The 21,050-nt window shown below is 43.2% G+C and overlaps 1 protein-coding gene across 2 annotated transcripts in view; it reads right to left on the minus strand.

Moving 5' to 3' along the window:
* gli3 (GLI family zinc finger 3) overlaps nucleotides 1–21,050 on the minus strand; it is a 97,123-nt gene that overhangs the window by 33,645 nt on the left and 42,428 nt on the right. For both annotated transcript variants that reach the window (XM_080515084.1, XM_080515083.1), the window contains exon 4: nucleotides 10,687–10,792. In XM_080515084.1, coding sequence (XP_080371210.1) covers nucleotides 10,687–10,792 — 106 coding nt within the window. The remainder of the gene's footprint in view (nucleotides 1–10,686; nucleotides 10,793–21,050) is intronic.

The raw sequence follows: 21,050 nt of genomic DNA on the forward strand, positions 1-21,050 counted from the left end.
GAGCGCCGTGTGACCCCCTGACATCAAAGGCCCGGGCGGGTCTGCGGGGGTGGAGGGAAGGGCTTTCTATTCATGGTCACATCAAGCAGGATTCCCTCTCGGTGGGATACTTCTTGGAGGCGTGCCAGAGATTCCCATACACTGCTTCGTCAGTCGGCTCACACATGCACTCACTGTCCAGTCCAATACCCCCCCACCCCCACCCCCGGGCTATTGGTCTCACGCACACCGTCTACATATATATATATACATAGACCGGCCGGACCGATGCGCAGTACCTCCCCTCAGGCACGTATCACTTACACGCCGCCGCGGTGATGACGTATGTTTATCCACAGGAGTCAGCGAGTGTGACAGGCCCGAGTCATAACAAACGGGCCCAGGTGTCAAGAGGACCCGCCGTCTCTGTAAAGAGACGAGTCACAAATGTACTCCACACAGGAAGGAGGGGGAAAAAAATTTAAAATTCTTTCACATCAAGGCGTCACGTCTGCAAAGTCGGGGGATTATGCTTTATCAAGAAAAGACACAATCACATCTTCTCACCACTCGTGCTTGTTCTGAATTAAGTCTGCGAACAGTCGTCATTTTGGGGGAAGGAAAAAAAAAAAAAAGTTTCCCGTTCGGCTGTGCCACGCAGCGGGGTTTTTCTTCCCAGGCTGTTTGGAAAGCCATTTTTTTTTCCACACTGCAATTAAATGCAATTCCAGCCATCGAGATAAGAAAGTCTACCAAAACGAATCAACAGGGTGTACAGCAAGAAAAACGAAAACATGAAAGTGAAATTGCACAAAATGAGCAGACCCTTTTTTCCTGTAATTTCAAGGGGGGGGGGGGGGGGGGGGGGTGAAGTCAGGGAACAAACGTGAGACCAACAAGGACAAAAAAAAAAAAAAAGGGTTTCTTGTTCCTTTTTAGTCCTCTCCCATGCTTGATTTTGCTCATTTTAAAATGCTTTGAGTGGAAATAATCTACCTTCCATCTCTGCTCACTGAAAATTACGTGCTTGATTGCTCGTTTTTCTTTCTCTTCTTTTTTTTTTTTTTGCCTTCCCTCAGCAGGAGAATAGGCACAGGTGGAATTAGCTCTCAGTCGATGTTTGGAGTTCCTCTGGCATGCCTCGGGCAAGAGAGGAGACAGGAGGGGGGACTCCTGGGTGTTAAAGTGTTAAACTTCTGAAAACAGAGGGGAAGCACATCTATCTTTCTTTTTTTTCCTCTCAAGTGGCGTCTCGATGGCCCCGATGGCCCCGATGCCTTTTACACAAAAAACTCAGCTGACGCCTGCAGCTAAACAGGGTCCGGGTTCCACACCCCATCGCCTCCACTGCCCGACAGGTCAGGTAATGAGTGTGTGTGTGTGTGTGTGTGTCAGCAGTCTACAGGTGAGTAGAATGAGTGTGGCCCGGAGGCTGCGAGAAGCGGCGTGGCTCTTTGAGATCCTCACCCACCCCCCCCCCCATCCTCCTTTCAATCCAGCGCGTCACACTGGGCTGCTGAAATGAGCAGCCGCACGGATGGGCCCGAGCAAATCACAAACAATGCACAGCGCTACAAGACGGCAGAGACACACTGCTGGAGATGGTTAATCCTTCAGACAGAGATCTGAGGTAGAACAACAGAGAAAAAAAATAAAGAAGATGGGAAGAAGGGGGGGTACTCGACACACAGTGAGTGGAGGGGGGGGTAGAGCCGGAGCATCAGGTACAAGACACAGAAATATATGTTTTCCTCTTGACTTCGAAAATCTCCTCAGAATGAAATCCATCACGTTTTCCTAATACATACTTCTTTTGGAGTGGAAGGGAAAAGGAGAGCCGGACAGAAGAAAGGCAAAGCGCTGGTGGGAAAGTGAACAGACACAGCCTACTTTATTCTGGCCATTTCATCCATCTTGTTGGGCTAATAAAATGTCAAGTGGAGTTCCTTGATATTTAATCATGAAGGAGCTGAACGCGCGGCGGTGCCACGCTCGGGCTTGATGAAGCTTCGGGGAGGCTTAAACACAGACCTGGGGAAATTTGGGAAATGCCCAAAGGAGGATGTTTCACAAACCCCCGAAACAAAACTGATAGGAGAGGGAGGGAATTCCTAATAGGACCGCATGGTGTAACAAGTTCCCCAGATTTATTCGGTTCCCTTTAATAAACCCTCACGCTTAATTTAGTAAACTCACACGCAAGGTGAAGTTTAAAGTCAAGATGGATGTGCAGCAATACCATGTCGACCTGCAGATGCGTCTCTCATGACTCTGCATATTTGTGCAGCTCCAGTTCTCAATGAAAGGAGGGAACAAAAAAAAAACACCCAAAAAAAAACTGCCACCCTCTCAGAGAAGTCATCATGGGAAATAGAAATAGCAAGGGGCTTCTTTCTGGCCCATGTTGCAAACAGACTGATTAGATGAAACTCGTCTCTATCAGATGAAATGGACGCTACATCTGATAAGGGCGATAACGAGAGGGTGAGAGAAAAGAATCCCTTTATGTGATGTGAATTAATTTTCATTGGTGGGAAGGGTGTAAAGAAGGAGTGGATTTTTTTTTTTTTGGGGGGGGGGGCTTATTTCAAAGATAAACAGAGAGAGGATGTGCAGAAGCTGCGAGAGAGGTAATGAACTCATTTCCTCCCACGTTCAAAGTGTCACTGGTCTTTAGCAGAACATCAGCCCGACTAGAGGCATTTTACAGTCGGCATGTGGTTAATATTTTACATTGTTGTGTTTAGGTTCAATCATTTGTCGAAGGGAGAGATGGAGGCGAAGGGAGCGAGGGCAGGAAAGGAAACGAGGGGAGGATGGAAAATGGGGAGAGTTGGAGAGGATTTATGACCCTGTTCCCTTGGTCTAGTTACTTGCTATAACTGGCCCCCAGAGTAGGATCGTAGGGTCTGGAGCCCAGAGATCAGAGCAATGGAAATCCCACATTTCTGCACTGCTACAGCATGACATCCGAGGGGCACAGGTTGATTTTTTTTTTTTAAAGGATAGAAGAAGAAGAAGCTAAAATCACTCTCAGAAGTAAAATTGATTAATCAATCCTCTGATTACAGGAAAGGTGTATTTAAGAGAGAGCTCATGTGAGGCTCTCTCTCTCTCTCCCTTTCTTTCTCTCTCTATCTCTCTCTCTCTTTTTTTTTACAGATATACACGAGGACAGCTGCTGCCTCAGGTTGTGGAGATGCTGTGAGGCGGCGTGCTGTCAGCGCCGGCTTATATCTTTGACAGTCGCTGCTGTTTCCTAATAGGTCCCCGCCAATAAAAGGAGGGTCTTTTACAAAGCCAATTAAGGAACGGCATGGCTCATAAAAAGTGACAGTGCGCCACACCCATCAAATAAGCTGCTTGGTAGAACCACAGGAAAATCTGCCTCCACTTCAGAGCTCTTTAGAAGTGTAATACATCACACAAATGTAATTTAATTTTTGTATAATGTCCCTGCCCACTAAATTTTAAATTATAGGGGTAAAGATTAGTCAGTGAATTAATTAGCTGATTGACACAAACTAAACCAGCAGACATTTTTGTTTAAATTGAACAATTTCTCTCTTTTTAAAGGCTGAAATTAAGATTTTTTTCCCCGATTATAAATGACCTATCTTTTGCAAATTCAAAAATAATTAGATGAGTAAATCAATAAATTTATTTATATGACATGGTTCCAATAATAATAATAATAATAATACTAATAATAATATCTGAATGCCAAAATAACCCTTTTTTTTCTGTCCAAACCTTATATTAGAATGTAAAAAGTACAGCCTAGGCCTATTAAAATGAGAAATAACACAAACAAAATGTAAAATGGTTTGCATCAATTCATAAATCAAATTTGATATTTTTCTAAATTTACATTATATTATATTTATATTTACATTTCTTTATATCTTTTTTTAATGGAGGGAAATAAATAATGCAATTTTCAAACACAAGTGTGTGTATGTGTGCAAGCATCGCAGTACAAGAAAGCTTGCATGCACGCGCGTATACACACACTTGCACACACACACGCACGCACGCACGCACGCACGCACGCACGCACGCACGCACACACACACACACACACACACACACACACACACACACACACACACACACACACACACACACACACACACACACACACACACACATTAGCGCAGAGCTGTTGGCACCTGCCTGTTATCTCTTCCCCTCAGACCTGGTTTTCCATTGTGCTCCTTGGGAGAGCTACAAATTGAGATCTCAAACATGAAGAGGGGGCAAATGACTTGTGTATAGAAAATCAAATCCACTAATGTGTTACATGTGCAAATTCACAGGCCTCATATTAGAGATTAATGTATTTCCCTTTTATCAAAAATGTACCTTTTTCAAAGCTATTTTAATGGACCCTTAAATTAAATACAAGAGGAACACTGCAGAAGCGATAATGAAACGGGAACATTTGTTAAACAAATCCTCAGACTCGAATGAATATAATAGTTATGTAAGAAATTTGATCGGGAAATATTATCTTTAAATTTACAAAAAGGGTTTGCATTTAAGACTTAAAATCATATGTAAAACCCTTGAAAGAAAATTAAACAATAGAAAAATTCCCGTGATATTTAATAACAGACGGGATACATTTTAATATACGTACAGCAGAAGCAGCACCAGCATCTGTAAGTAGTTTTTGGGAACATGTCTTAACAGATCTCCACAGGTAATGACTCAACCCTAAAACCTTTACAGGCCCTGTCAAGTGTCTGCTGTGCAAAACTCTTTTTTTCCCCCTCTTTTTTCTCCCAACCTGCTGGATCCATCATTCTCAAAATACACAGGTGCCTTCAAATATATCACGGTCCAGTGCACAGGCTGCAGAGGAAAAAAGAGAGACTACGCTGCCCATTTAGAGGCTCTGAAACTGGTGTAATACAAAAAAAATAGATATACTGTAACTTCAATCGGCCCACATTTCTGCTTAGGCATTTATCTCCTTTCTCTCTAAATCCTGAAATTGCCTCAGAAAAAAAAGAAGGGGGGGGGGGGGGGTACTTTACCCTCCTCGCACATTTTCACAGAGTGGCACAACTTTCTTTCCCCCCCTTTTTTTTTCCTCCTGTGAAAATTGAAGAGGCTTTATGTCAAATGCGGCTAAAGCCAGCCTCTCCATATCAAACAACGCAGCGCGAAAATTACTGTGGCGATGATAAGGCTGCCAGATAGAGTGGGAGAGGAGAGCAAGTGTGGGGAGGGGGGGGGGGGGGTGAGAGAGGGGGAGCTGAAAGGAAGTGACTCTACTCAATTATACTGCAAAATTGGTATGACTGAATATTTTTCATTCAGGTGACTGATAGTATCAGGGAAACTGCAATGCAGATAAATAAAGGAGCCTTCTGTCAAGAATAAACACCATTAATCATGAAGCCAGCTACTGCGTGACCGCCTGTCCCCCCCGACTTACTCCATGGAGAAAGTATTAAAGAAAGCAGGGGGGGGTGGGGTAGGAGGCGAGGGAGGGGAGGGATGGAGGGGGAAACCAGTGAGTGCACCAGAGAGGGGTGACCTATGAAGTCACACAGAATGGGTTTTGGACAGTTGGAGAGGAAGATGAAAAAGTGGCCTTCGTCTCTCTGCCCCTGCTTTTAGGTGACAGCAGCCATATCTGGACAGAGATTATCAGATGCGATTACGGCATAATCATTTATTCCTAATGTAATTTATGGCCCCACTTCACATTCTGTTTTAGTCTAGACGATATTCAAATGCAATAGTAATGGAAATTCCTCCAAGCAGGTTGTATTTTCAATAGTTTTACAATGAAGAGTAGCATGGAAATTGTACAAAAATGCTACAAATGAGGCCACTGCAGATTCCAGGCTTGTGTAATATTTCACAGTGAGGAAATATAATCTGAAAAAGCAGAGAAAGTTTTTGTCGAACTATAAAATAAAAATAAGGCCTTGACATTTCAAAGTTGAATCACATCATAAATCGCAACAGAAAAACATGAACCTTTGTCCTTCTATAGGAGCTGCACTAGGTCCTTTTTTTTGATCTTCCTATTGTTTTGCAGCACGTGTGTATGTGTGTGTGTGTGTGCGGTGGGTGTATGTGTGTGTGCGCGCTGCAATTCTCGGCCTTGTCCCATCTGGAAGGAGGTGTTGAGATAAGACTGTGGTCTTTATGCTAAGCAACACGCCGCTCCTCCATGCACAGATTGGGCGCTCTGACAACAGTTTATGTAAATAACAAAAGAACTCAGCACACATCTTACAACAAAAAGAAACAAAAACACACTCGGTGAAGGAGAAGCGGGTACAAGATGATACCCACATTCTATGGGATTGGTGAAAATATGAGATGCTTGAAAAAAAACAAAAAACTAAATCGACTGGAATTGCAACAAAGGTGACCCAGTGGTATTACTGCCATGTTGCACTTTTCATAAAACACAAAACCTCTTGAAACTACAAATCCCACAGCCTTAAAATCACTTAACCCCTTCCCGGTTCATCATTTGTGTGGCAGGCCAGCCTGCAGCTGAACACACACACACACACACACACACACACACACACACACACGCGCGCGCACACACACACGCGCACACACACGCACGCACGCACGCACACACACACACACACACACACACACTCCTGAATGAAATACCCACACAGGCCGGGAACATGGAAACCCAACCCCACTGTGAGCCCCCCACAAGCACACTTTACCACTGCATTCATAGAAAATACTTGTGCATTAGCCATACATTTTTTTTTTATCAACCATTCATGTGCAGGAAAGCAAACAATATTGTTTTATTGAGAAGAATTCAATTTCCATTTCCCTTAAAGTGCTTTCTAATAAATTGACAGGTGAATTTGGTTGTTTTTGAGCTGAACTCCTTTGGGGGAAAAAAGAACACATTTCGAGAACGAGGGCAGAAATTTCCTCATAAACCCACAAACTAGAAAATAAAACCTCAAAGCTCAAAGTGCTCTTTGTTTTACAACTTTACAGACTTTTAAATTGACTGTCAGGTCGACTCCTGTCTTTTCTGGATTCGCACGAAGCGAGTGAGCAGAAGGTTGTGAGTCAATTGCTTATCCCATAAGAATGTTTTGTTGTTTTAGTGGCCCCATTCACAGCACGAGGGCCCGGGACTCCAGAGCAAACCCTGATGCTGATAATTGACTTGTGGCGAATACCTCTGTTTGTTGCGAGCCGTCTCCGGGTGACTGAGAGCCGCCGTTGGAGCTTCGCATGAGAGGCTTGTTTTGTTTTGCTGTGTACTGTGGTCAGGCAATAAAGCTGGAATGAAAGAAGCGCTCTCTTCTCTTTGCCCCCCACCCCCCCACTTCCAAAAAACTCCCATTAAGCCAGTCGCACACAATAGTGGTGGCACAAGGGGACCAGAGCTCCCATGGAGAACTGACTCTTCACCCAGTCAATGTGTTTATTTAAGCAGGAAGCATCTTCTCTGGAGCAGGAAAGCTTCTTTCTCTCTTTGGAGGTATGACGCTTCCAGCACAGAGTCACACTGAGGCAGAAGCATCGGCCTCGAGGCAGAAAAGACCGGTCAGTAAAAGGCTCCTGCCAGTTGTTTGGACTATTTTCAAGTTGAACCAAAGCTGCTGGAACTCTGAAATGTTGTTTTTCTTTTTTCCAGCAACCACGAGAAGGGGCCCCCGCCTCCTTCTCGTGACCCCCCGAGGCTTTAATATTGAATGGCACATTGGTACCTTCCCCACAAGAATTCATAAACTAAACGATTAGCCTCTGTCTGTAATTGCACTCTCCCTTGCCTAATAGGGTAGGTGAGGTAAAGATGGGGGGGGGGAAGAAAAAAAAAAAAACAAAGACAGTTAATTTGTGATTTCCTCTGCTCATTTGAAGGCAAATTAAGTGTCAAACAGCTAATACAGAGCATATTTCATTTTATGAGCTTTTAATTTAATTCCACAGCCTCATATCGCTGGAGCCCGTTAGCTGCGCTGCTAACGCGCGCTCCTCGTCTCAAAACGAGGGCCATAAATAAACATGTTTCAATTAGGCCCTTCGCGGTAATAGGATATGATTCTGTTCATTTGCTGCGTACGGATGGTGGATGTGTCATTGTGGCAGAGAGGAAACAAGCTGCCGGGTGCTCGTGGTGTGGTTTTTTTTTTTTCCCTCTTCTTCTCCAGCCATGGACGCCCGGTGGTGGCTGGCTTTTGCGTGCGTGGCGGGGGGAAGCCGGCTGGATTGATGGAACTGCCGCAGGGCCAACCCAACTGTAATTACAGGCCGTAATGAGAGGTTGCATGGGGAAGTACTGCAATAATAGTCCCTGTGTACTTAGGCATATCTTTGAGAGAGCTAATAACGATTAATTCTGCACACCGAGGAGAACTTGTCCTAAAACAATTCAATATTTCTCCATAAGCCGCCTCCTGTCCTCCATTTCCCTGAAGCGACAGCCATACGTCGACTGGCCCTATTTGCTCATGCTGGCTACAAGCAACATTGCCGAGCAGAAGGCATCACTTAAATGCGGCCAGAGATTTGCTTTTTTGGCTGCAGTTTCACGGCCATAAAAGTTTAGCCACAGCTAAAACTTGCACAAAACCCAAACCTGGGAGTGTAATTTCCTTTAAATTGCCGTCAGGTGGTTGTACGCAGCTGTAACACCACAAGTGATGAGTCCTGCTTCTCACCGAAAGGATTCAGAGCTGCTTTTTTAATCAAGCGAGCTGAAAAAGAGGACCGTTTCCACATGAAAACCCCTCGTAAGCTCATGGATCACACCTCGCTTGCCACGGTGAGTCCATGGACTTGATTTAAATACGGAGAGCCACTCAACAGCTGTCTTATAATCATGACAAATAGTTTCCCCTTGTCGTAGCATGACGTATTAAACAGCTCAATGCTTAATGGTTTGGATAAATAGGCCTTAAGTAGCACGGCAGAACATGGCCGTGTCTCCAGTGACAGCAAACCAAGCGAGCAGATAACTCCTGTCCGGACGGAGTGACTGAAGACGCCGGCTGCCGCGTAACTTCTCTGCCTTAATTCAATTCCCCAGCTCTTGTTTTGTCCCTCTACCACCGCCGCTGCCACCCCTTCTCATTTTTCTCCTCACCCCTCCCTCGCATGCGCTCCACGTCGTACCAAAGCACTCCTGACGGATAACAAGCCGGGCTGTTTGTTTGAGCCTGTGTTGGCTGCGCGTGTTCGCCCCATTATCTCCGCATAAGCTAAATGCTAAATTATATTTGCCATTTTGTTTGCGGTGACACGGGGCATCAATCACCTCCCTTTTTTATTTCCTCCTCTCCCTCGCCCCCCTCCTTACCTTTCCTCCTCTCCTGCAGCCCCAGAGCAGGAGACGAGGGGGTTGAGAGAGGTAGGGTGGCTCGGAGGTGGGGAGGCTGAAGAGTGAGGAGGGGGGGGCGACATAAAAAATTCATTACGCTTAGTGGCACATCAGCAAGGGAGAGATATGACTCCTGAGGAGGAGGAAAAAAAGGGGCTGAGTTGATAATGATGAAGAATATCAAACATAATGCGGCCCAAGTAGCTGCCCCATCCAATTTGTCCTCGTCGCACGATGATCGCTTCCTTCGTGTCTGCGGGAAGGAAACAAGCGCCACAAGGACGATGAAGCATCTACTTGTGGCGCTTGTTATTTGGAAGCAAAGAATACAAATGATGGAGGGAGTAAAAAGTGAGTAAAAGACGAAAGAGCGAACGGGGAAAAGTGCTTTGAAATTCTCTGATGATGTGGCCAGCGCCATCAGAGGTGTATTAACAGTTACCCTTCCTGCGATTACTTACCTCACTTCGTCCTGAGGCGTGTGTTTACCCGATTTCATATTTAATGTAGTGTATGTGCACATGCTTGGAAGAGGCTGGTGGTGGTTGTATACAGTTGGTGTGTCAGGAGCCCATCTGTGTCTGTCAGAGATGGGTGGATGTCAGCGGAGGCATTGCTTCCTTCTCTTGACAGGGCTTGATCACTGTTCTTATGAGAATTGCGTGCTCCCAGGCTTCCCTCGCCCTGCTCTCATTTCCATGTCTCTGACACATGTTCATTTGCGTGTCTCTGACATGCGGATCATGTTGCGCACGTACAGGGCCATGGCCTTTGATCCTGAAAGGCAAAGAGAGGCGCCCTGCATCCAGCAGGAGGATGCTCCACACCCATGGGCGGAAGGAAGTTTCGGGGCTTGATTTGTATCGCCCATTAATAGGTGTAGGTGAAAGAGTGGGGGGAGTCGATGCTTCACATGATGCAGCTGAATTGCCTTGTCAGTTTTGTTTAGCGAGGGCTGTAGGAGTGAGTCCTGAAATCCCGAAATAAGTGCAATTTTGCACTTTTAGATCACTCGTCCTTTGGGTATGTGTTTTCAATGTAACCGTTATACACTGACATCAATAAATATCCCGATCGTCATCAATGTTAACACACTAGCAAAGTTTGATAATATTGTTTATTATCTGGCTCCTTTTTGAGGCTGTGCAAGGCCTTTCTAAGAGTAGCTGATCAAACCAAGTCAAATGACTGGAAGCTAGAACTATAGCAGGTTCGACTTTTGACTTAAATTGTTGATTGCGTTCTAATTCAACAAAGTTTGAGATCAATTTGACCGAAATCTCATTAGTTCTTGTCAAGAAAGATGTCTAAGTTGAAGCCAACTCAGGAGTGAGTTATGAGCATATACTTGAGTTTGAGAAACTTACACATGAAGCGGGGGCACAGGCGAAGGCTCATAGATGTAACGTCCCTGGGCGTGTCTGTCGTCAATTGGCACTGGAGGATGGAAAGTCGGGAAGAATTGAGGAGCAGCTGTGAGGAACACAACAAAAAAAATAACAGAGGAAATATGAGCAGTGTTTCTTCACACATCGAGAGATCCCAGATTCTTCTTCAAGGGTATAGTCATGTGAATTCATTCTCTCCTGAGTTAACTAAACAGCAGCTATAATGAAAGGCAGTGGGTGATGGCTATCTTTCGGCGGACCCACCCAAATGAGCCCTCATTAAAACGTGCCGAGCAAAAAGCTGCGTGGCTCCAAACTGTTTGCTGAGGAAGTCTTTGCAAATGCCTCAAGGCTGATAGAGCTCAAAAATAAACAGAGATAAATAACCATAAGAAAAGCCGCCAAACGGCACATTTCTCACCGTGCCAAGCATAATGTGGTTTTGTACAAAGGATAACGTTTAAGTACAACCAATGAGACATACAAAATGAGAACAAACACATCCTTTTTCATTGCAGTGTTTTGTCACCACTGCCAGAGAGAATCCTGAGGCCCCCCCCCTCCAGATAAAACATTAAAACATTTGCGTAATATGAGCTTCTGAGCTGTTCTCTATTTTTACCCCTGAAATTGGAACTAGTGTTCTGCCACCAGAGTGAATTTGCAAATGTACACACTCATCCTCGAACCTCAACTGCACTCCGAGCTGTAAGCTTAAACTGGAGCTGGTGTTTTGTGCTGCAGTGGAGTATCCATCTTTGGACAAGTTGAGACAAGCAGGTCATAAGTTGGAGAAATTTTGCACCGATTCAGCCAGACACCGCAACTTGAGCAGAACGTCGTAAACAGAAAAATGACAGACGCACAAATAAATCACATTTTTATTCACAAAGTATGAACACTTCTCACTGTAAGAACATGTGTCACTTTATTGCCAGTTAGCGAGACCGCTGCCAAGTTGCGTATCACCGCCCTGCAGCAAAGCATGTGTCAACATCTGCATAACTTCACGCAGAAAGTCTGCAAACCTGCTGGCTATGTCGTTTGTTTTTTGGGGTTTTTTTTGCTTGTAAACATTTCCAAGCATGAGCCAAAGGGCAGCTGGCCAAACGGTGGGGTGCCCGACAGCTCTGCAAGTGTTGGGTCATGACAAATGCAGCTGCATGGTTGGGCAACGCAGCAGGTGTTGATCCCTGAACACATCTCTGGGCCACTTACCTCATCAGTCGTACATTCTCCGTGTTGATCATTTCCAGGTTGAACCCAAGCAGCTACAAATACAAGGCAACCACTTCGATGTTGTTTATTTCGAACTTCTTGCATTAGAAAGTAAGTGTTTTAAGAATTGTTTTTATTGGTTCGATCTTAAAATTGAGAAGCTCAGTATGAATCGGTACGGAGCTTACACTGACCCTATTGCAGTATGCTCTAAGAATCTAAAAATGTAGTATAGGGGAAAAACAACAAGAGGAAGACAATGTTCTGGAAACTAAGGTGTTTATTTTCTTCATATTGTTAAATATGAAGACAATATAACTATAAGTGTAAGTATGAGGGAAAAGATCTGCAATGATCTGTTATTAAATTCATATTATTTTGCAATGTTTCAATATTTGAGAGGGGAAAAACACATTTTGAGAGAAACATTGTATTTCTTGACCACCAAAGTCCAATGAAACAGCAATGCCTGCAGTGGCTCCCAGCTCACTGGAGTTTAAGAATCCTGCTTTATTTAATTCAATGGCTGTCAACATATTTCCAATAGGGAATGGGGAAGAATGACCTCTAAGAAAAGACTGCAGACCCCCTTGTAAATATGGGATTTACCAAAACATTCCAATGAGCTCAGCACTGACAGATACAACAAACCCAACTCAACTTTAATTCTAGAGCACTTGAAACACAACCACAGCTTAACCAAAGTGTTGTACATAAATAGGCATACAAATTTAAAAGCACGAGTTGTGATCAGTTCACTGTCCCTGTCAAAACAGGAACTTTCAGTCCAAAAAGAAGTGGGCAGTTCACATGTTTACTTGAGATTTGCCAAAGTGTTTTATTATGGCTTTATCTGACATGTTTAAAATTAATCTTGAAAATGTGACATCAACCTCACTGTGACAGGTTGAATATCAACAGTTTAATCAATGGTTCATTCACGGTGTGAAACAAGTTATTTGAGGAGGAAAAAAAGTTGATCAGTCACCAAATGTCCTTTATATGCAGAAATGAACACTTGTAATTTGACACCAGCTCAATTGTCTTCCTAACTTGTATAATACCAAAAGTTGTACGGCAACTAAATTAAATATATAATGAAGATAAAGATATGCTAATAAAAAAAGTGAGGACACCATTTGGAGCAGAGGACAGGATATTCTGACTTTCAGACTCTAGTATAGCTTAAAAAAAAAAAAAAGAACTCTGGATACCAGTTCTTTCCATGATGCAATATAGTAGAATGTTTCATTAGATCCTGGTAACACTGCTGTCTATCAAGCTGGATGCTCTCAGTTCATAACACCCGGGTGATGTAACTTGTGTACTTTTAGAGTCTTTGGATAGCTCTGTCCAGGGCAACAAACTTATACATATGTTCCCACAAGTCATATCCATCTTTCCCAAAAGTATTAATTTGACTTTGACATGTGAAATAGCATCAGTTGAGAAAAATGCAATATTTGATGCAGATAGCCACCACTATCGTTCACTGTGTATTGACTTACACACCTTCAGCAAACAGTTAAAGCCTCTATATGTTGTGTCTAAGCTCTGGAGAAAAATATTTTCAGCTTTTTCAGAGTAAACTGAGATAGAATAAAAGTAGTGGAATTCAAGAAAGTCATAAAGAGTTGCACGGGCCAAATAATTGGACTACTATTCCCAAAGACACAAAGAAAAAAAAAACCAGGAATACCACAGATAATTTTGGCTGTCAGTGTTCAATAAGTGAAAAGAGAACTTATGCAAACTTCTTCGGATCGGGCAACAGTTTTTATCCTGTTTGCGGAACAGCAGAGATAAGTGAGAAAAGCCTCCTCCATACAGCTCTGGCAAGTATCTGACCGCTCTGTCTCTGTCTGTTTGATAGTTTTCTCCTGATGACTCAGTCTTGGCTCGGCTCACCTCGGCTGATTCCAGAGCTTGCCGGGGTGGGGGGTGTGGGGGGGGGGGGGGGTGTTTGAAGGGATGCTGGGATGTAGGGATGGGCTGGTGCTCGACAAGGGCAGAATCAGCTTTGTTTACTCTCCACAGCTCAACTCCCCGGGCTGTCGGCCCTCTCGGTTGTCAGACACGGAAATGAACCTTTAAGGTTTGCCGGGGTCTCTGCGCCGCCGTGTACGAGCTCGGTGGGAGTAAAAGCTCCATGTTCTCTAATCTCACTCATCCCTGCCCACATAGCAGGAACTTCATAGTAACTTCTGTCATGTTGGGCAATGTGGGACGACCGGAGATTACAAACTGTGAAATCTTTTTTTCCTTTTCTTTTCTTTTTTCTTAAAGCTCCACCCTTTCGCCCCCGTAACATGCACCTTCATTCCCACATCCGCCACTCCTCATTGAATTACCCAGATCCCCCGTTTGTTTATGTCTCTGGAGCTCCTCACTCAGCACAACTCTGCACCGTGACTGGACCCCTTTTTCTTACTCTCTCACCACTCTCCCCTCCCCTCCCCTCCCCTCCCCTCCCCTCCCCTCCCCTCCCCTCCCCTCCCCACCCCTCCCCACCCCTCCCCTCCCCTCCCCTCCTGCCGCCCTCGCTCACTCCTCTGGCTGTTGCCCACATCTCCGCCGCATGGCAAACCGTTCCGCTGAGGTTTATTTAAATCCCACTCAGAAGTTTACTTTACCATGGCCCTATCTAAATAGAGTCTGCCACCTCTTTTACACGAGCGCAGCTCTCCATTAGCAAGGCAAACAGGCCTCGTGTCACTGGAGGGAATGTATACAGTCACAAAGAACAGAGAGCAAAGGAAGGGGGGGGGGGACTTCATCCTGCAATCCATCTCCAGTGTTTCCTGTAGGGACTCCTTACTGTTTACTCCGGGACTAAATTGCCCCTGCTCTTCTGGATATTCTAGGGTATTCTCATGCTCTAATACAGAATACAGCTGGAAGGCACACAGGGAGCCAAAACACGCCGTCACAGTTTTTTACCTTCCCATTGAGGCCACACACCGCAACAGCCCAAGCATTCCTAATAGAAAATGTAATCACCACAGTTTTCCCCAGGTTGCATTTGGTACACCACCGTTTGGCCAAGTCAGAAGGCTTGGATAAAAAAAAAAACGTCAACCCATGAAAGTTAGGATTCTGTAAACACTGGACACCACAGTTTGAAAAGTTTTGTTTAATCTCTTGAAACAGAGAAGCGGTAATGATTTTCAGAGTTTTCAGACTGATTCAGCAGCCGTTCACAACTCCTCCTCACTTTAATGACCTCGGTGCAACTTTTCCAAGCTGCACCATTCATTTTTTTTTGGCTTATTCCTTTTTTTTTTTTTTTTTTCATTTTCAGTCTTTTAGGAGAAGGAAGTCATTAAGACATGATTACAAATGGGTCTTAATGAAAGGGCAATTAGAAGCATACTTTGACCGGGCTCATTAATTCTAATTCAACACAAACACACCATGCTCAGGACCAAAAGCCAGCTTCCGCTTCATTAAAGAGCGGATAGTAATTGCCTTGTCCTTTATTGGACACTTGAATTATTTCAAAAGAAGGGGGAGGACAAGGGGAGGAGGATAAAGCCTAAAGCCGATCATTTGAAATATCCTTATTGGTTAATCTCCTTTTCATAATGGAAGTTTTTGCCACAAAGGATCTTCACCCAGCTTTGGAAACTATACGTGATGCAACACTCGCTGCAAATTTGAGCTGCCACTCGCAATTTTGATTTCGGTTTTGATAATGCAAACAAATTTCTTTCCTACCCCCTATTTTTTTTTTTTTTGCTGTTGTTGTCAACTCAGCATCGTGAGCTTATTGTCTTGACGGTGAAACCCAAGCCCCATATCATCTCCGGTGAGAGTTCAGTGACTCCGCTCTTAACAGAGTGTCACCCACGGCTCGGGAACCAAACTCTCTTCCATAAACACCGCACCTCTCGCCGACGCTCCGCCGCAAGAGCACAAAGAGTCACTGACAGATTGTCATCAGCAACTAAGGCGGAGTGAGGGGAAAAGGGCTGCTGGGGCCTGCTCCAGAGGTTTGTGAATTGCTAATGTGGAACATATGAAGCTTGTGCCGGGGTTGTGACTGCCAGATTTCATTATGCCACCTCTCTCCCCGCTCATGATCTCACTGTTCAGGCACGTTCGTCGGCAGCGAGGCCCACAGTCACATCCCGCCACTCGACAGCACCGCAGTGCATGAAAGATGCTCCACACTTCGTCTGTTTGCATGTTTGCAACTTCTGTTGATTCTTTCTGGAAGTGAATAAAAGCACATGTACATGACTTTGATGTACAAAAAGGAAGAATTTAGATTTGGGCCCCATTTCAGTCTTTTTGGTGTTTTACAGTTTTACAAACTCCCGTTGAAGATATGGAGAAGTGTCTGACCTCTTGAAATGTAAATTGTTCAACATGAATATTGTTTTTTTTTCCTCCCAGGTTGCTTCTATAAACAAAGGTCAAAAAGTTACCATACTTCAAAATGTAGAGGTGGTTTGAGTTATTTTACAATTCTGGTAATCATATTGCAACTCTTTGGTTTCATCTGTGAATCTTGGAAGTGGATTTTGGGAATTAGAACAGCTCTTTTTCTTTTTTTGTCATTTTAAAGCTAGTTTGTTTCATTAAATGTAATTTTAGCTTTCAAATTTTGAAATGAGTCAAATGTGAAATCAAATTAGTCAGACGACATTAAAACTTTGAAACTTCCTTTGTATATCCCTCAGTGAAGTTTATGCACAGCAGATGTAATAACGCACAAAGAAACATGGTAAACAGATGTAACAAGATTCAACAAACAACAAAAACAAAACAACCGCTCTCATAAATGTAGGATTTTTAAGCTGTTAGCCAAAACAATTGTCAAGCAGTCCTTAATGGCACTTCCTTATTTATGATTAAAACATTTCACAGCCTGGACGTTTTTTTTTACTTTAACTTAAATGACTCTTGTCATAACTGCAGTAAAATACTGTGACATGCTTCACAACATTGACTCGTATAATGTAAGCTATTTTTATGACCAAGCAGTGTTGAGATGTTGAAGTTTATGATGTGTAGGACTGGGTCTGTGTCCTGGTATGACGTTGTTGCAGTATGTTTTTATTTGGTTTTTTTAAAGGTGTGTTTCATGGAGATGACAAAATTATAATTTAATACTATTAGAATAATGATAACCGTTGGGCTTTTTTTTGTTAGTTTGATTTGAGAATCATTTTTACTGGACAGTTTTATTGCTTTATTTGAAATTCATCACTTACGTTATAAAACAAAAAAATATATATATGTTTTTGCAAAATGTGCAAAATTTTACAAAAGAAATTTTCCTACAAATGACATGTCTCCAGAGAAGCATGACTGGGTAATTGTGCCTGAACAGCATGACTTGGTGTGTTTAGCACTTTTGATCCCACTTTCCTCCAGAAATGTGACACTGAGCCTTTCATCTTTTTATCAGCGTGCCACGAGTCGCAGTTAAAGAAACCCGAGACGGAGTGGTAACATTTTGGAAGCCGCCTCTCATGTGATGGCAAATCCCCTCCCTGATCAATCCCCTCCGCACCCCTCCTCTCATCATGTTTGCTTACACCGAGACCTCAAGCTGTTTGGACATGTAAATAACACTTTGGGAGACTGTTTAGCTAAGCTCAATGGGAGTTGCTGTTGACTTTTGGAGCGCTTTGCTTAATTACAGGTCCCAGATTGTTTCAGGTCTAATGGCCTAATTACCGCTGTATAAATTAGCCTAATGTTCTTGCTGTGCAGAGCTTTCTCTACTGTATGCAACACTCGGGCACCAGAGAGCAGGGAGATAAAAAAACAGTCTTTATTCAGTAAAGAGCAATAGTGTGAAAGTGGGAGAAGAAAGCCAGCAGAGAGGTTAAATAACAGAAGAATGTTAAGTGCCGGCTTGCCAATCTCTCTGCCATTCATCATATACGCAAGGCTGGCAGATCACACTCTGCCCTTCCTCTGTGAATCAATAGATTTTTTTTTCCCTTCTCTTCCGCTGCGTTCTCCTTTGTTTTGTTTTTTTTCATTTCTCCATCTCTCTGCTCAGTTGCGCTCACACCCTTGAACACGAACAGTCTTTCTGTGGGTAAAAGTAATTAACACAGGGGGGAGATGGAAAAAAAAAGGAAAACAAGAACAGAAGAGAGAAAATGAGTGGTAAAAAGAGAACCGTCTGCACGATAACAGGCTTCCCATTCGAGTGTACATTCCTTCGCTACTTGCTGTCAGATGTAATTTGTTTGTCTAGACTGAACAAGTCAGTCAATGCCCGTTCTTTCTCGTCGTGGTTCTACACGCCTATGCATATTTGCTCTGGGACTTAATGTGCAAGCAGCTCATCTCTTTGTGCCAATATTTGTTAAGTTAAGTGCGAGGCTTTTTTTTTTTCCCTCCAAGGGTTTGGTTTACTCATATATCATTCAGAAGATATGCAACACTTTTCATGCAAAACTTTTATCATTTTCAGGAGTGCAGGGTTTATTTGCATCCCGTAGGGGCGCAACAGAGCAACAAGGGGGTCATGGGAGGAATTTCTCGCTTGCTGAAAAGAAAAAGTAGATGGTAGAATTTTATTCATGAGAACACATTTTTATGAAGAGAATTAAATATAACTGTAATGTAGACATATTAATATCAGAAATTAACTTTAAGTGAAAAATCTCAAGTGCAACAGTTATGACAGTCGCAGACTGTATATAAAGACTGTTTCACATCTAACAAGCACAAGATGATCAAGGGAGGCTAATAATTGTTATTGACAACACCCTTTAAGATGAAAAAAATCCAGGCAATCAGCCAAAAACTCTACTTTGCATGAGACAAAGTATTTTGAAATCAGGATTTTATTTGTTCATTCAGTGGGAGGAACATGCTCTATAATCTGGATGTTGGCGGATCTTGAAATAAACCTATTTATTACAGATTGACTCAAGGGATATTTAAACCGAAAAGCATCTAGCCAATACTTGATTTTTTTCTTTCTCGAAAAAAAGAAGAGAAATTCATCGAGCTAATACAAGAAGAATTTTGCTTTTCGTCTTCTATCGAGTCCAGCACCTATTAATAATGATATTCTATAACATGAAAATACTTCAATAAGTTTTGCAATTAAGTAAAATTTCGGTCTAGTGAAATTCACATCACCTACAAAAGTCAAACGTATTCCGCAATAACACTACAGCAAATGTAAGAAATTTTCCAAGCCAAATCAGTCTTCAATTGCACAGCAGACCCAGGACTCTTCGGGGGCCCACCATCCGACCTCAGTCTTGCAGCATCTTTTTCACTTCCCTTTCCCTGTATCCCTGTATGGATCAGGGAGACGGGGCCGGGCCTCTGCGGAGAGACAATCTATCTCCTACATTTGCTGAATTTCTCCAGATTGGGATAAGCTGGGGAGCAGAACAAAGAGCGATGCGTTGGCCCCTTTTTCTCTCGCTTTGCACCCTCTGGTCTCCTCTTCCCCACCCAGCTGGGAAAAAGACAGCAGTTCAGTTGCTGAAACGTAACGCTACACCTCTCACTTACACTTCTTTCACACGTCAATTTCTCCAAAAAACAAGTCTTAAGAGAAACAGGGAGCCGATTTAAAACTCTGGTTAACTCACAAGGACTTTGCTACATTTCTTTTGATTCAAGTCACTGGATAATTTGCTCTCTACAGATACAAGGCCAATTCTCGGTCAGAGTTTCATTTCACATCTTTATTTAGAAACGGGGGTTTTGTGAAGAAATTTATTTTTTTTTACCTTCAAGTCTGTAATATTTTTTTTTTAGATCTTCTTTAGATGCATGAGAGAAAATGTATGATAAACTATTCTGATTCAGTGCGACGTGCACTGTATGTGAGTCAAGGTTGTATCTGGGTGACCGTGTTCATGTGATTGCCGCAGCTGCAATCAGACAGAGTGACCTTCTATAGTCCCCTGTCACGGCTCCTCCTCCGGCCGCTTGTGCAGGTGATACTGAAACTGCATGTGTCTCTGTGATAGTGACTGTGAGGCTCGTACACCTGCATTCTAATAACCCGCGGACTGCTTGGAAGAGGGGTGGACAACTTTTCCATTCTGAGTCATGCTGAGAGGCCACTGACCGCAGCTGGACATTAAAACAAGAATTGTAGTTTGTGAACAATACATTTTCAAGACTCGCTATTTTGTTTTCTTCAATTTGAATTGTGATGAACACCATTTTTCTTTCAATGGGGAATCAAGGAAGGAAAAGATTTAAAAGAAATTTCCCTTGTGGTGTGGTCAAGGGTGCTCCGACATAAGATTTGTAAATGACTTGTTGGTAAGTTGCTTCTTGAAACACCCGGTTGCAGAATGGTATCCTGTTTAGGCAATCTTTTATAAAATGTCTGTGAATATTTGAGTTTGCAGTCAAACTCAAGTTATGATGAAGATTGAAAGAGTTGGGTAGGTTGGGCTGCAACTCTAACCAAACCCAGACACCTTTTCTGCTCGGCCAAAAGAACAACCAGCATGTGGATGTGTCTGACATATACAGTGAATTAGTACGAATTATGGAGAACCACTTATCAGGAGCTTTTTCAGTTGTGCCTTTCTGCTGGATTGTGCAAGACAGAACCCTATTATGAATACCAGCCTTCTCAGGAAGTAGACAAATACATCTAAAAAGATGTGGTATTCATTGGGAGTGGTGTACCCTCTTGATTGTCATGCTACAAGTTTGAACAAATGCAATCCTGCTATGTATTTTATAATGAAGAATTTTTCCATTCAGTAAATTGACTTTCCATCGTTGATCCTGCTTAAGTGAGAAGACCATTATTTGGACAACTTAAAGAAACTTGGGCGTTACAGTTAAAGTCAAAGACCACTGACACAGGAATCAGATAAATGGATTCAGCACTCTGCGAGGCCAGATAGTGGCTAATTCTTCCGAACAAATGAGGTCTTACGAGTGCACCAGCATGTGCAACTCTCAGATTCTCTTTTCCTTTCTCTCTGCACTATTTGTATTGATGTCACCTTACCCTCTCTTTCACCCTCTCCCTCACTCTTGCATCGTTTTCCTAATTCTTTGAGTTAATCCTGCTTTCGGTCTCTCTTTTTCTTTGCCTCACTCATTATTCAAAGCACATGCTCCTGATCTCTCCCCTTTCCCCTCCTCACAGCATCCCAAAAACA

This window comes from Blennius ocellaris (assembly GCF_963422515.1).
Source record: "Blennius ocellaris genome assembly, chromosome: 19".
Lineage (NCBI taxonomy): Eukaryota > Metazoa > Chordata > Actinopteri > Blenniiformes > Blenniidae > Blennius > Blennius ocellaris.